Here is a 15,441-nt window from a genome sequence, read left to right on the forward strand (position 1 = left end):
GAAAACCTGTGGTCCGGTACGAAACGACTCACGGACTGGTACCAGTCCATGGCCCGCGGATTAGGGACCGCTGTTTTAGAGTCTGTGGTTTCAATCTTTATGTTAAACTTGCTAACTGTGTCCACGTCATAGACTGTCCTTTTAGCTTATTCTCTGAGTCTGAAAACTGATTTGTCTTAAAACTGCATTATTGTTAATGGCCTCTAGTAGTAAAAAGACTTCAGGTTGTAAAGAAGTCTGTAGAAAGATGAGCCTCAGCTCTTTTGATCTGTAAACACTTTCCTGATGACTTCATGGCCTCAATTCCTTGAACTGTGAAATGAAACCTCGGTTTCAGTTCATGTTAAATAACACATGAAGTTCGTTTTGCAAGGTATGTTCGTTATTAGAGTCACAATAGACAATTATCCAGGGGTATAGTCAAGACTCGTCATTAGCCGATGACTGCACAGTGCTCTCAGTTTTAATTTTAGATCCATCTCTCTCTTGTCTTGTCCAGTTTCAAAACACCAAGATAATGTTGGCAGAATTGCTTGTCATGAGTCACTGCGTGATGTCACAGCTTCTCGTCAAGCATAGCTTACAGTAATGAAGCCAGCAGGGGAAAACTCCTCTGTGAACTTGATGGAAATCTACTATTTTTTTATGATTTTTTTCAGTCTTTAAACTATATATAATCAGAGTTTAATTATTTCATATTTGTGTTTTCTGATTTCACTTTTTAGATGGTATCTTCAATCTTGCTCATTAAAGATGTTTCAGAAATTTTTTTTTTTTTAGTTTTGAGGAGATCATTTCTTGGCAGAGGCCCCGGTTTCTTTCTTTTACTGTCGAGTAATTGGGAATATAATGTATTGCAATGATTTGATGTGATTAAGTAATATTAAAATGGGAACTTTGAGGAAACCTAATTAAGGGTTTATACCTGATATCTTGATTGTCTAGTGCTTAAGTTGTGCTACTTAGAAGAGTTTAATGGCAGAAAGCAGCTTTATCTGAACAGGATTTGAGAGTGCTCCCTCATATGCATACATAAAATGTGAAGCTGATGGAAATCTAGATGACTCACACATTGAATAGCAGATAATATCTCGTGGGTTTCTTCCTGTAAGTAAGATGTGGTGATCGCACCGACTGTTGAGTAGTTGAGGAGTTTAGTTAGTAGCCTTATTTGGCTATTTCTTGCGTTTTATCTTTTTTTTTTTCAACTGGACTGCAGATGAAAAGTAGATGTAAATATTAGAATTTAAATTGTAGAGAATAAAGATAATAAATGATCTAAGTAGACGGAAATGTTTGTGAGAATGCTTACTATCAGTCTCTCAGTAGGACTGTGTTTTTTGGGATTTACTTATTTCTATTTTTTTATGAGGCTTTCAATGAAACCCAGCTTAGGGTTTACTGGCATTCTTTTGAGTTACAAGTCATGTGAACACATCTATTTTTCAATTTGTGTGTACCAAGGTCATACATTCTAGTGTTTCTTGTTTCAAAAGCTTCAAACCTTTCCACAATAGTAACATTCTCACTGAAAAGTAATTTTAAGATTCAGTTTTTGTCTTTGAGTTCAATGTCATCAACCACCATGTGAATTGGTCAATTGAAAAGAATGTATTTATTTAAACACCTCTTACATATATCCTTCTATTTTTAAATTAATACCTATATGATAATTATATTACCTGCAGAATATTTCCGAGTTCTAGAGTTTTAAACTACATTATTTAATTAACTTTTACCAAAAAAAATCTAAATTTATGTGACTCCTCAGAGAGACATAAACAAAACGAAATCAACCTGTAATTCCAACACGTGGGAGTTTTTGACTTTGTACAAAATACCAAATTCTGTTGTATCAATGTCATTTAGTTAGAAAATAATCAAAATCTTCAAAACATTTTCACTGTAATTAACTGTAATCCCATAATAACCAGAAAGCATGTCATGAAATGCAGCAATGCTGTTTCATTTTTATGCAATCTTACAAAAAAAGGAAAAGGTGGGTTAGCAGTGCTACAACTTAGTCCAGCCAGTGGACCAATAAACAATTTTATTCATGCTATCAAAATATGAATAAAAAGTTTGGTTTTCAGTATTTCATTGATATGATTTTTTCTACTACTACTACTCGGGTATCTTGAAAGGCACTATACAAATCTAAGTTAAAATTATTATTATTAACTGTTATTATTTTCTCTTCTTAATTTTACATGGGTGAGACCAAATGTTGGAACTTAATTTATCCTTAGCATATATTTGCATTTAAGAAATGAGAAAACAGGCTTCTTTTTTGTCTAATAAAAATGTTAATGCCTTGCAAGGCTGAAACACCTGAAAGATGTTGAACATCATTTCCTGTGTATAGTTTTGAATATTTTCAGTGAATCATACAGGAGCAGATGGGAGTGGGAGCAGTGCATGCTATACTTCCATATTTGTTATTCTACTTTACTGGAATTTATGTAATATTAGATTAGATTAGATTAGATAGAACTTTATTAATCCCTCGGGTGGGTTCCTCTGGGAAATTCGATTTCCAAAAAAGCACAGCACCGACAGAAGTTACAGAGTTATGTTGCTGAATGTGTATTTTTGTGAAATTTTGGTCACCAAAAGATTCATGAAATACAGGGTGGGCCATTTATATGGATACACCGTAATAAAATGGGAATGGTTGGTGATATTAAAGTCCTGTTTGTGGCACATTAGTATATGTGAGGGGGCAAACTCCTCAAGATGGGTGGTGACCAAATTGGCCATTTAGAAGTCGGCCATCTTGGATACAACTTTTGCTTTTCCAATAGGAAGAGGGAAATGTGACACATCAAACGTATTGGTAATGTCACAAGGAAAACAATGGTGTGCTTGGTTTCAACGTAACTTTATTCTTTCATGAGTTATTTACAAGTTTCTGACCACTTATAAAATGTGTTCAATGTGCTGCCCATTGTGTTGGATTGTCAATGCAACCCTCTTCTCCCACTCTTCACACACTGATAGCAACACCGCAGGAAAAATGCCAGCACAGGCAGTTTCAGGTGCTGCACATCTCGTATCTTCACACCATAGACAATTGCCTTCAGATGACTCCAAAGATAAAAGTCTAAGGGGGTCAGATCGGGAGACCTTGGGGGCCATTCAACTGGCCCACGACGACCAATCCACTTTCCAGGAAACTGTTCATCTAGGAATGCTCGGACCTGGCACCCATAATGTGGTGGTATATATACCACACCAAACCATCACTTTTGTTGTTCCAACAGTCTTGGAGGGATCCACCCAACTTGGGTTAGTGTCAGACCAATAGCGGTGGTTTTGTTTGTTAACTTCACCATTCACATAAAAGTTTGCCTCATGACTGAACAAAATCTTCTGCGTGAACTGAGGGTCCTGTTCCAATTTTTGTTTTGCCCATTCTGCAAATTCTGTGCGCCGATCTGGGTCATCCTCGTTGAGATGCTGCAGTAGCTGGAGTTTGTAAGGGTGCCCTTTGTGAGTAGCTAATATCCGCCGAAGGGATGTTCGACTAATGCCACTCTCCAGTGACATGCGGCGAGTGCTACGCTGTGGGCTCTTGCTGAATGAAGCTAGGACAGCCACTGATGTTTCTTCATCAGTGACAGTTTTCTTGCATCCACATTTTGGCAAATCCAACACTAAACCAGTTTCACGAAACTTAGCAAGCAGTTTGCTGACTGCAGCATGGGAGATGGGTGGTCTCGTAGGGTGTCTTGCATTGAAATCTGCTGCAATGACCCGGTTACTGCGTTCACCCGATATCAACACAATTTCGATCCGCTCCTCATGTGTTAACCTCTTCGACATGTCAATAATAATAATAATAATAATGGATTGGATTTATATAGCGCTTTTCAAGGCACCCAAAGCGTTTTACAATGCCACTATTCATTCACACACTGGTGGAGGCAAGCTACAGTTGTAGCCACAGCTGCCCTGGGGCAGACTGACAGAAGCAAGGCTGCCATATCGCGCCATCGGCCCCTCTGGCCAACACCAGTAGGCGGTAGGGTAAAGTGTCTTGCCCAAGGACACAACGACCAGGACAGAGAGCCCAGGGATCGAACTGGCGACCTTCCGGTTACAGATACGCTTCCCAACCCCCTGAGCCACGGTCGCCCCAATGTCAATGGCTGTGAACAAAGAGAAACTTGTAAATAACTCATGAAAGAATAACGTTACGTTGAAACCAAGCACACCATTGTTTTTCTTGTGACATTACCAATAAGTTTGATGTGTCACATGGCCCTCTTCCTATTGGAAAAACAAAAGTTGTATCCAAGATGGATAGAAGATCCGACTTCTAAATGGCCACCATGGTCACCACCCGTCTTGAGGAGTTTGCCCCCTCACATATACTAATGTGCCACAAACAGGACTTTAATATCACCAACCATTCCCATGTTATTACGGTGTATCCATATAAATGGCCCACCCTGTAGATTACAGTATGGTGTATACACTTGCTACATGAACATGAATGCTGTGCATTAGATATAGAATATATCAGATAAAAACCAGCCTTTCTGTATTATTACATGTTTTTCTTGATCATATCCTGATCGCTTTTCATTCAAGACACAAAGATAAATGTAGCCACATAATTATGCATTATCACCAAAAAAATCTGTCTGTCTGTCTAGGATCGAGCCCCTAATCCAAGTGACCGTCGAACAGCCACCACCACACTAACTGTGGATGTACTGGACGGTGATGATTTGGGTCCAATGTTTCTACCATGTACGCTTGTGGGAAATACCCGTGATTGTAGTCCCATCACGTATAAGGCTAATGTGCTTGAGCTGACCGAGCCGGTAAGTTTGTGTTTGTTCTGTACTTTGTTGTATTTGTGTGTACTATGTGTACTTAGCTTTAATTTTTGTAGCAATGTCCATTTGTGGATCACTTACTGTCTTCAGTGGACAATGATAACATGTATACACTCGCCACCACTTTATTAAGTACACTGGTTCAGCTACTCATAACACAACATCAGCCAATCATATGGCAGTAACTCAATGCATTTAGGCATATAGACATTGTCAAGACAACCTGGTCAAGTTTGAACAGCAGCAGAATGGGGAAGACAGAGCATTGTTGATGCCAGTCGGGCTAGTCTTAGTATTTCAAGGTTCAAGGTTCTTTATTTGTCACATGCATAGTTATACAAGTATAACACACAGTGAAATGTAGCCTGACACGCTCCTCGACATGTGCAAAAATTGGGGGGGGGGGTGTGTGTGTAGAGGAAGAACATTATATATATATACATATAGTATGTACACTGGGTGAATGTGCAGTAGTAGCAGCAAGCAGGTGAATTCTGTACATTAATATGAATAGACATCTGACTTTTCAGAAACTGCTAATCTCCTGGGATTTTTCTGAATTATCATTTCTTGATTTAGGTAATATCATACAGAGTTACTTTAGTTACAACCTTTTAGTTCCCTAATTTCCAGTAAAATGAAACTCTGTTGGCAGATTGCAGATGGTTTAGAAACTTAGGGGAAACTGCAATTATTAACCACAGGGTATATTGATAGACTGTGTCACTATGGATATCTTCACTTTCTTGTCTTCGAGCTTTCAAATCAAGGTCTAATGCCAATTCAAGCCAAATGTATTTACTCACTTTGGCATTTAAAATGTAGCTCGTTTTGCTGTAAACTACAGACTATGTAATTAGAATAGGGGCTAAATTTTTTTGTACACTCTAAAAAAAACATGCAATTTCATTCTGTATGTTAACTCCTGCAGAACCCATTGTAGGTTTTTCATAAGGAATTAGAGCCATTTGAAAAGGAACCCTGATATTTTAATAATAAGACCTTGTCAAGCAATGTCTGCTGGGAGTTACAATTTGCATAAAAAAAGGATTTTACTGTGTTTATACAAATGACTAATGAGCATCATTGTATACAGGGAATGTCTTGGTTTTATATTTTTGAAATACAAGTAGGTATTGTTTTCCTTCGATTATGGCAAAATTGTATGGCGGATGAAACTGCTATCCTAAAATATGTCATGTGTGGCCATCAAAGAGTTCTTGACATTCAAAGTTTGTCTTTTATAGATCCGGCTGTTACTCTCTTTTGTATGAACAAGTGTTTCAGGGCAGATTCTGCAACACTGTAGCCCATATTTATGCTTACACAGCTGTATATACTTTTGCATTTGTATCTGTGGCATTTAGCTGATGCTATTGTCTGGAGAAACTCAGAGTACAACTTTGTAAACAAGGGGGGGGGGGAAGTTGCTTTAGGCAAAATCTTCAGCTATGACAAGTCAGCAGTGCATTCATCCCTTACAACACATATACACACACCTGCACACACCCTTGATGGTGACAAGCTAGCAGTGCGTTCATGCCTTAATGCCCCCCATTCACCGACACACATGTACATAAATCCAGTATCACAGCCGTGGACCGGACACCGTCTTCTTCATCTCTCTATTTTACATTGAGATAGTTGTCGCATGCACACACATGTGCTGACTCTGCTCCAGACAGGCTGAAGGAACTATTTCTCTGCCTCAAGATTTCTCTTTTCACCTCTCTCTCTCTCAGACACACACACACACAGACACACACACTCTCTCTCTCTCTCTTTCCAGCCAGAGGAGACAGTCTTGGCTGGGAGGAAAAACAGGAGTAAATCAACTTTACAGCTTGTGGTTTTCAGAAGGAGTAAGTGTATGTGGACAAGGACAGGGTTTAAGATGGAGATGGGGGGGGGGGGGGGGGGGGATCTGGTGGATGGGGAGAGGGGAGTGAAAGAGAAAGGGGGGGAGGGGCTAGGCAGAAACAAACTGTTTTTCCTGGGAGTTACAATTTGCATAAAAAGAGGATTTTACTATACTGTCTATACAAATGACTAATGAGCATCATTGTATACAGGGAATGTCTTGGTTTTCTATTTTTGAAATACAAATAGCTGTTTTTTTTCCTTTGATTATGGCAAAATTGTATGGCGGATGAAACTGCTACCCTGATATATGTCACAAAATGATACTATGTGTGGCCTTCAAAGTGCTCTTGACAGTCAAAGTTTATGTCTTTCATAGATCCAGCTATTACTCTCTTCTGCATGAACAAGTGTTACGGGGCAGATTCTGCAAATCTTGAGGGGTCACAAAACCCTTGTTATGTGGCAAGTGTTTAGTGTTGGGTTTAGTGTCCTTAAAACCCAAAGAAATATAGGAAAAAAACACACACAAAAAACCCCAAGTCGCTTCAAACACCAAGATTGTTTCTCACTTGTCGATTTTCTCCCAATACAGAGCTCTTGCTTACTCCAGACGCTTCGCTGATATCAGTTTTTCTGATCTTATGCAATCACAGCAATAAAAATTGGAGTCAGTCAGATAAGCTGTGGTTGCTTGGCCTCATCTTTCTGTAAACTTTATATTCACTATTAATGAATTTCAGACGGCGTTCTCTCTTTACACGAGTTGGGAGCAGTGCAGAAGTCAAATTAAGGCGCATATTTAGGAAACCTATTTGACTGCCAGCACCCACATGATCATCATTAAGGAAAATCATTAAGAAATCTATTTCATAACAGATTACCTTAGGCAAATGACTGCCATGTATTTACTGCTATGACAGGTCAGAATGAAAAAGGTCCTTCATATAGAGCTGTCCTCTAAAGAATACAGTCTTATTTATCTTTAGGCTGCTCCCACCACAGAGCATCATTTCATCTCACCCTCCTTTGTCACGCCAAATGTCCCCCTTCACTACATCATGCAGTGATGTAGTGAAGGGGGACATGCAGCTTGTTGCTGAAGGAGGACACTACATCTGTGATCCGTGATCGTCCTCTTTGCCGTTCTAGTAACTCTGTACTCACCATGCTTTGTCCAGTATATCCACTACCCCTCCTCTCCACATGTCCAAACCACCTCAGTCTTGTCTCTCTAACTTTGTCCTCAATCTGCTCACCCTGAGCCGTCCCTCTGATACACTCATGTCTAATCCCGTGCATCTTGGTAGCTCCAATTGAAAACCGTAACATATTTAGCTTTGCCACCTCCACCCTGGCCTCCTGTCTTTTTTTAGTGCCGCTGTCTCTAAGCCATACATCATAGCAGGTCTCACTACCATCTTGTAAATCTTCCCTTTCACTCTTGCTGCTATCCTTCTGTCACAAATCACCCCTGACACTCATCTCCACCCATTCCACCCTGCCTGCATTCTCTTCACCTACGTTGTGTACTGTCCGTCCATCCAAAACAACGGAGAAGGGCATTGTCCATGATGAGTTTAAAAACCCCAGCTGCAGTATTTAAACTAATCTATTTTCAGTATCTCTACACCTTACATGTGCACCTTTCCTCTTGTTTCTCTCTCATTCACACAATTCTGTCTCAATTCCACAAACTTTTTATGAGAATACACCAAAGTCATTTGTGTCTTGTATCTGCCTCCCGACTGTCAAAAATCCCCATGAATAAAGAAATTAGAACTTTAAATTCACACTTTTATTTATTTATTTTTGTCATGAGATGCATTGAAAGAGAAAGTAATGTAGTTTCTTTATCACAGATATCTGGAAAATTGTATATATTTTGTATTTCTGTATGGAAATTTAAAAGACATGAGCACTGGCAAAAAGAAAATAACAAAAGATGTCTCTGAGTTATGAAAGGTAAGGGAGAAATAAAGCAGTTTTGGAGATTACTTCCTTCCTTACTTGGAATTAAAATTTGCGGGAATGGGTTTGACTTTATTTATTTTTTTATTTTGTGAATTCAGTTCATAATTTTAAAGTTCTTCTTTTTAGTGCAGAACATAACAAATAACTGCTTTAATTGTACCTTTTTATTCATTTTTCAAGGTAGTTCATTTTTCATTAAAAATCAAGCATTGCTTTTGCAAAGCAGGCTTAAGCCTTTATATATTTCCTTTGTCCACAAGTTAGTCAAAGTATGAGTGTGTCTGTAACTGAGGCCTTCTAGGAAGATTTGTCTGTATTAATCAACCCCTGTGGTCTTGGTTAATACAGTATAATTGTCAGTTCTGGCCTTTGCTTAAAGATAAAAAGAAAGTTCAATGACGTATTCTTGGAATAAATAAATGCAAAATCTCTTTTTCTCATAACCCATGATTTGGCTAGCATGACAGCAGTTGTAGATGAATATCTACTTCCAGCTTTCAGAATAATGAGAACTTTGACTGTTTGAATGACACACACTATATTAAATTTGCATGTTATATTTTCTGTTTCTGATTTGCTTCTAATGCACTGTGCAGAGATTCTTCTTCTTATGGTTACACTTTGACACTGAAACACTGAACCAACAGTGCTCTTTTATGCCTTACAGTGTCACTATTTTGGTCAAATGTAATCATTTCTCTTGAAAGAAATTACAGCAGCTATAAGCCTTCCTCCCTCTCTCTGATTGGTGTTTATATACATAGTAATACACAATATTATATGCACTCACATACATTTAAATGATCAGCACAATGCTTAAACTGTGCTTTTTTTCCTCATCGGTTGCCTTTGGTGCCTTTACTACCAGTGTCGCAGTTTGGCTAGATGAACGAGCAGACTGTGTGCTTTGACAGTGGCAGCTGCTCTGCACATTTCAAAATTACCAAGGAGAAAGGAGCAATTTGAATTTTACCAAAAGTCTTAGAACTGAAGAAAGCTTGCATAAACATCATTATCAAATCCATCCAGAGTGAAAAAACAGGAACAGCTTGCAGAAACTGAAGAGAAGGGTAAAGGGTTATGCTGTGCAACAGTTTTTCGTGAAACACTCAAAGGTTTAACCTGAAGAATTGATGAGCATTTAAGTTACTGGGTGGTATTTTTATGCCAACAGCAGGTCTCCTGTTGGTTTGGAAGCAAAGAACTGAGGAGGTGCAGGGAGATAGGTGAAGCTATAGAAAGAATGGAATGACAGCAACAAGCTGCTGTTCCTGGTACAAGAAAATTGGGGAGGGGAGGAATGAGCGAGGAGGAGAGAAAAGGCACTGTAATAGTTTGAGTCGTAATCAGGCTGATGAGAGATGACAACCTCAGAGCCTTGGAGCCAGGATAACTATTCTCTCTCTGTGTCTTTCTTCCTCACATACACACACACACACCCCAAGATGCTGGTCATTATGCCGAGGAGTTGGCTGTCAGGCCATGTTCACACATACACTTCAAAAACACTGCCATCTCTGCAGCTCAGTATTTCATAGCTGTAAGGGATAAACCTGATTATTGACCGAGACTTGACCAATAATTTAGTTTATCATTAAATCATACTGCAATTGACTGGCAACAAGATGCATGATGCAAAGAATACAGTACTCTGTCTGTAATAACAGTATTTTTTGTTGTTGTTGTTTTTTCCTGCACTGACACACTCAGCTTCCTTCTGCAAATTCACATCTGTTACTTGTCCACATATAGTTATATGGGAGTGTGACAAGTTCCCATTGCAACATAAAGTCTTGCCGTGCACTTTTGTGTAGCTCGGTAGCCAGCACAAAGCTTCTTCTGACCACCAAATGCCCTCCAAGATTTTTCCCCCCGCTATTGATCGCCTCGCTGCTCCCTGGATCAGACACCTGCCTGCACAGCGGCTGCCCATTTGCTCATTAGTTCCTCAGCATATACGCATATATACATGCACATATATGTAAATACATATATATAAACACTACCAGTCATAAGTTTGGACACTTCTTCTCATTATTTATTTCTTTTTTTTTCACATTTGTTACATTGTAGATGCATACTGAAGACATCAAAACTATGAAGCAAGATACACTGAATTATGGAAAAAATTATAAATACCCCTAAATATGTCTTATATTTCAGATTCCTCAAAGTAGCCAACTTTTGCTTTGTTGACAGCGCTGCGTGATATAGTCACCTGAAATAGTTTTCACTTCACAAGTGTGACTTGTCAGGGTTCATTTGGGGAATCTCTTGCCTTTTTAGTGCGGTTGGGACCATCAGTTGTGTTGTGCGGGAGTCACAGCTGACAGTCCTATTTGACAACTATTAGAATTCATATTATGGCAAGAACCAATCAGCTAAGTAGAGAGAAACGACAGTCCATCATTACTTTAAGAGCTTAAGGTCAGTCAGTCCAGAAAATTGCTAAAACTTTGAATGTGACGAAACAGGCTGACATGAGGGGACCGCCCCAGGAAAGGAAGACCAAGAGTCACCTCTGCTGCTGAAGATAAATTCATCTGAGTCACCAGCCTCAGAAATCACAAGTTAACAGCACCTCAAATTAAAGCCCAGATAAATGCTACACAGAGGTCCAGTAGCAGACACATCTCTACATGAGCTGTTCAGAGGAGACTGTGTGAATCAGGCCTTTATGGTCAAACAACTGCTAAGAAACCACGACTAAGGAAAAGCAACAAGCAGAAGAGATTTGTTTGGGCCAAGAAACACAGGGAAGGAACTTAGTGGAAATCTGTGTTTTGGTCTGATGAGTCCAATTTGAGATCTTTGGTTCCACCTGCTGTGTCTTTGTGCAACGCAGAAAAGGTAAATGGATGCTCTCTACATGCATGGTTCCCACTGTGAACCATGGAGGAGGAGGTGTGATGGTGTGGCGGTGCTTTGCTGGTGACACTGTTGGGGATTTATTCGAAATTCAAAGCACACTGAACCAGCATCCTGTAGCGACATGTCATCCCATCTGGTTTGCGTTTAGATGGACCATCATTAATTTTTCAACAGGACAATTACCCCAAACACACCTCCAGGCTACGTAAGGGCTGTTTGACCAAGAAGGAGAGTGATGGAGTGCTGCGCCAGTCACCTGAACTAAACCCAGTCGAGATGGTTTGGGATGAGATGGACCACAGAGTGACGGCAAAATGGTCAACAAGTGCTCAGCATCTCTGGGAACTCTTTCAAGACTGGTGGAAAACCATTTCAGACGACTACCTCGTGAAGCTCAGCAAGAGAATGCCAAGAGTGTGCAAAGCAGTAATCAAATTAAAGGGTGGCTTTTTTGAAGGATCTAAACTCTAAAACATTTTTTGAGTCATTTCACACTTTTTTTATTTACTACATAATTACATATGTGCTCATTCATAGTTTTGATGCCTTCAGTGAGAATTTACAATGTAAGTAGTCATGAAAATAAAGAAAAAATATGAGGTGTGTCCAAACTTTTCACTTTTCTAGAGCAAAGCAGGTAAATAGCTTTCAGTATTACCTGCAGCTTGACTTGCTATGTTGATCTTTTTTTAACCCCCAGCTTATTATTTGGCCCAGTTATATCAGACTAAACCAAATACTCAAATAAAATTCTTAAGTTTATAACTAAGCTTAAGAGTGGCAGTAGCCAACAACTGATCTTCATGGAGTAACCCCAGTTTTGCCCAGTCCAGCCGAAGATGAAAGAGGCAGAAAAACTACTATATTTAAAAGTTGTAAGAATATTACATGGTATAGAAGCCAAATCAATCACATTACTGAGCAGTTTTTCTTAATGGTTTAAAAGTATTCGTTTGTATAAATTGGCTGTAGCGATTAATGGACTTTATTATTTTATTAATTTCCAAAATCGTTAGTTGCTTAACTTAAATACTAAACAGCAATTCAGTGACAGTGCCAGAGCCCTGACACTTCTAAGTAAATTTGATTTTGACCGTTTAAAATTTAATTTGGACCGTCTCTTAAAATTAATAGACATAAGTGATGGATCACTTTATAATAAAGCAATGCAATAAAAAAGCCTGATTAAAAAAAAAATCCAGAGATCTCTGACTGAGCTGATGTGTGTTTATAAAGTCAAAAGCCCTGCTTTAAAATCAGGTTGTGGTCAAGTAGTCTTTTCTGTTTAGGAAAGTTCCTAATTGAGTGAAATGACCCAGTATAAAGTATGAGCTTATATAACTTTCTAAATTCTACAAAAAAAAAATCATCAGTTTTGCTGGTTTGGGCTTAGCTGACGTGGACTGACTCAAGAATTTCTTCATGCTTTTTTTTACCAGCTAGTCAGTTAATAAGCCAAGCCATGCAGCAGCATGAAGAGCTTAAATAGAAGTGAGTGACTTCCCTGGAGATGCGTCACAATCATATCAAAGTTTGTGTATGCCCGTAGATAATGTGGCGGGAGTGATGGAGTAATTGACAGTATGAATGATAAATTATTTACAGTGTCACAACAGTATTGCCTCCACCGTCACAAATCACAGGCTGACTCTCACATCGCTTTTGTAGTTCTTGTTGTCAGTGCTTTTTTTCCTCATTGACAAAGTTAAATGGTGTCAATAACTAAAATTACAATGGCACTCTTGCAGTGTTTTAGCGACCTGGTTGTCTTTCGGGGGCTTTAAGTTTCTTCCATGCTGCATTAACATCTCCCTGTCTCCCTTCACTCCTGACAGATTCATCTCCCTTCTATATATTTAAACCCTCTTTTACTCCACTCCATTACTCCCCATAACTTCTTCTCTGCCGGTGTTTTCGCTCCCTTCCTCTTCAGGCAACAGCAAAGATGGCTCGGTGAAGGCTGGTAGATTTTAAGTGGTGCATGACAGGTGCGGCAGTTAAATGTTGTGTCATAGCAGGTGTGTACGGTGCATGCATGTCTATGGGAGGATGCGTATTTAGAAAAACTCGCAGGCTTGTTGTTGTGCTTTGTTTGGCATTTTATTTCCTTAGTGATCATAATTTATTCCCATGGACATGTTATATTTCTCCCATCGGGGGTCTTCTCATTGCACGGACCACAGCAATATCGCACTGTCGTAAGTCAACATTATAGCCCGGCCACGTTAGTATGCAGATGGAGCCAGATTCTCAACTCCTGTGTATTTGTGTGTTTGAGTGTGTGTGCGTGGGTGTGTGCACAATATATATTACCATTTATATGCTGCACTTATATAATACATTTTAGTGTGTGGATGTGCATATTTACCCTCCTGTGTGATTTTTAAATTTACTCCAATTTTGTGTTGTCTTCAACAATACATTTTCCTGTTCTGCTGCTCCGATGTTTCCTCTGCTTGGATATAGTTTGTGCATTAAAATAACTTTTCCCAGACCACCAGTAATTAAATAATTGCTATGTCTTCCTCCTAATTTTAGCAGAGCTTCTGTTATCACACACACAACGTTGGCAGTGGATGTTAAAAGTGCTGTCCTATGTCCAAGTTTGATTGATTCATTGTTTTTCTCTCTCACTCTGTGGAAAATATTTCTCCAGAGTAAGGTGAATCCGCTCAATGTGACTCCACCCATACAAGCTGTGGACCAGGACAGAAACATACAACCTCCCTCTGACAGGCCGGGGATCCTGTATTCCATCCTTATTGGTAGGTTTGTTTGTTTTTACTAAACATTTTAGGAAGCTATTTAATAAATGGCAAAGCGGTACAGTGGTTTGCAGTCACGTCACAGCAAGGAGGTTCTGGGTTAGAACCCTCTGGCCTGCTTGGTCCTTGGTGTGTCGAGTTTGCTTGTACTCTGTGTGCCCACGTGAGTTCTCTCCAGGTCCTCTGGCTTCCTCCCACAACCTAAAAGGCATGTTGGGTTAATTGTTACATCTAAATTGGCTGTAGGTGAAAAGGAAAAATAGCATCCTTATGTTTTTGTTGTTGTTGGGGTTTTTTTTTTTACCCAAACAATTTTAAATTCACATATTTTTTTTAAGACTGATTGGTGAAACATTATTTAACATGCCACTTACACAGGGCAATACGCTCTGACTCTGTTCTTTCGAGATTATCTTGTCAAATGTAGATCAGTGGTATTGCGGTTCCTTAGGCTAGATTTAAGGCCCAATGCTAACGTCCACACTCAGAAATTTTAATATAAAAGTAAAAAGCGCATGAATTATTGTATCTTAAAGGCTGCCTTGTACTATATTATTTCCACTAGAGCACTTTGTTGTCTAAATGCAGGCTTACTTGGTGGCACAAAGAGGAGCCGTGCATAGGTATTCCTGTGTTCCAAGTGCTTCAGTAATGTGTGCAGCACTGTGGCGATCGCATCCTCGGTTGACCGGTTCTCCCTGTATGCAAACTGGTGCGAGTCCAGGGATGGTGGAAAAGCAGCTCTGATGTGTTTAATGACCAGTCTCTCCAGGCATTTGGCGGGAATGGGGGTGAGTGCCACAGGTCTGAAATCGTTCAGACATGTGACATTTGACTGTTTTGGGATGGGAACGATGGTTGCTGCTTTGAAACAGGATGGTACCAGTGAACAGGACAACGAGGTGTTATATATAGAGGTGAAGACGTCCGCCAGGTCCGCAGCACAGTCTTTTAGCACCCGGCCCAGCACTCCATCCGGCCCGGCCGCCTTCCTGGTGTTAATGCTCCGGAACACACGCCTCAGCTCATGAGTGCTCAGGACCGGAGCAGGGTCGGTTGAGGGGAGAGGGGACAGGACAGGGTCGGTGTTCTCCCTGTCAAAACGGGCATAAAAGAGATTTAGA

At 39.7% G+C, this 15,441-nt stretch overlaps 1 protein-coding gene across 1 annotated transcript in view; it reads left to right on the plus strand.

Moving 5' to 3' along the window:
• The window catches only part of LOC146663594 (protocadherin-15-like), a 234,345-nt gene that overhangs the window by 71,918 nt on the left and 146,986 nt on the right, over window positions 1–15,441 (plus strand). The window contains exons 9-10 of the mRNA XM_085416436.1: window positions 4,662–4,832; window positions 14,209–14,317. Of these exons, the coding sequence (XP_085272562.1) occupies window positions 4,662–4,832; window positions 14,209–14,317 (280 nt within the window). The remainder of the gene's footprint in view (window positions 1–4,661; window positions 4,833–14,208; window positions 14,318–15,441) is intronic.

The sequence above is a fragment of the Rhamphochromis longiceps genome, linkage group LG8 (genome assembly GCF_057381845.1).
Source record: "Rhamphochromis longiceps isolate RC_006_pf linkage group LG8, R_longiceps_female_GT1.1, whole genome shotgun sequence".
Lineage (NCBI taxonomy): Eukaryota > Metazoa > Chordata > Actinopteri > Cichliformes > Cichlidae > Rhamphochromis > Rhamphochromis longiceps.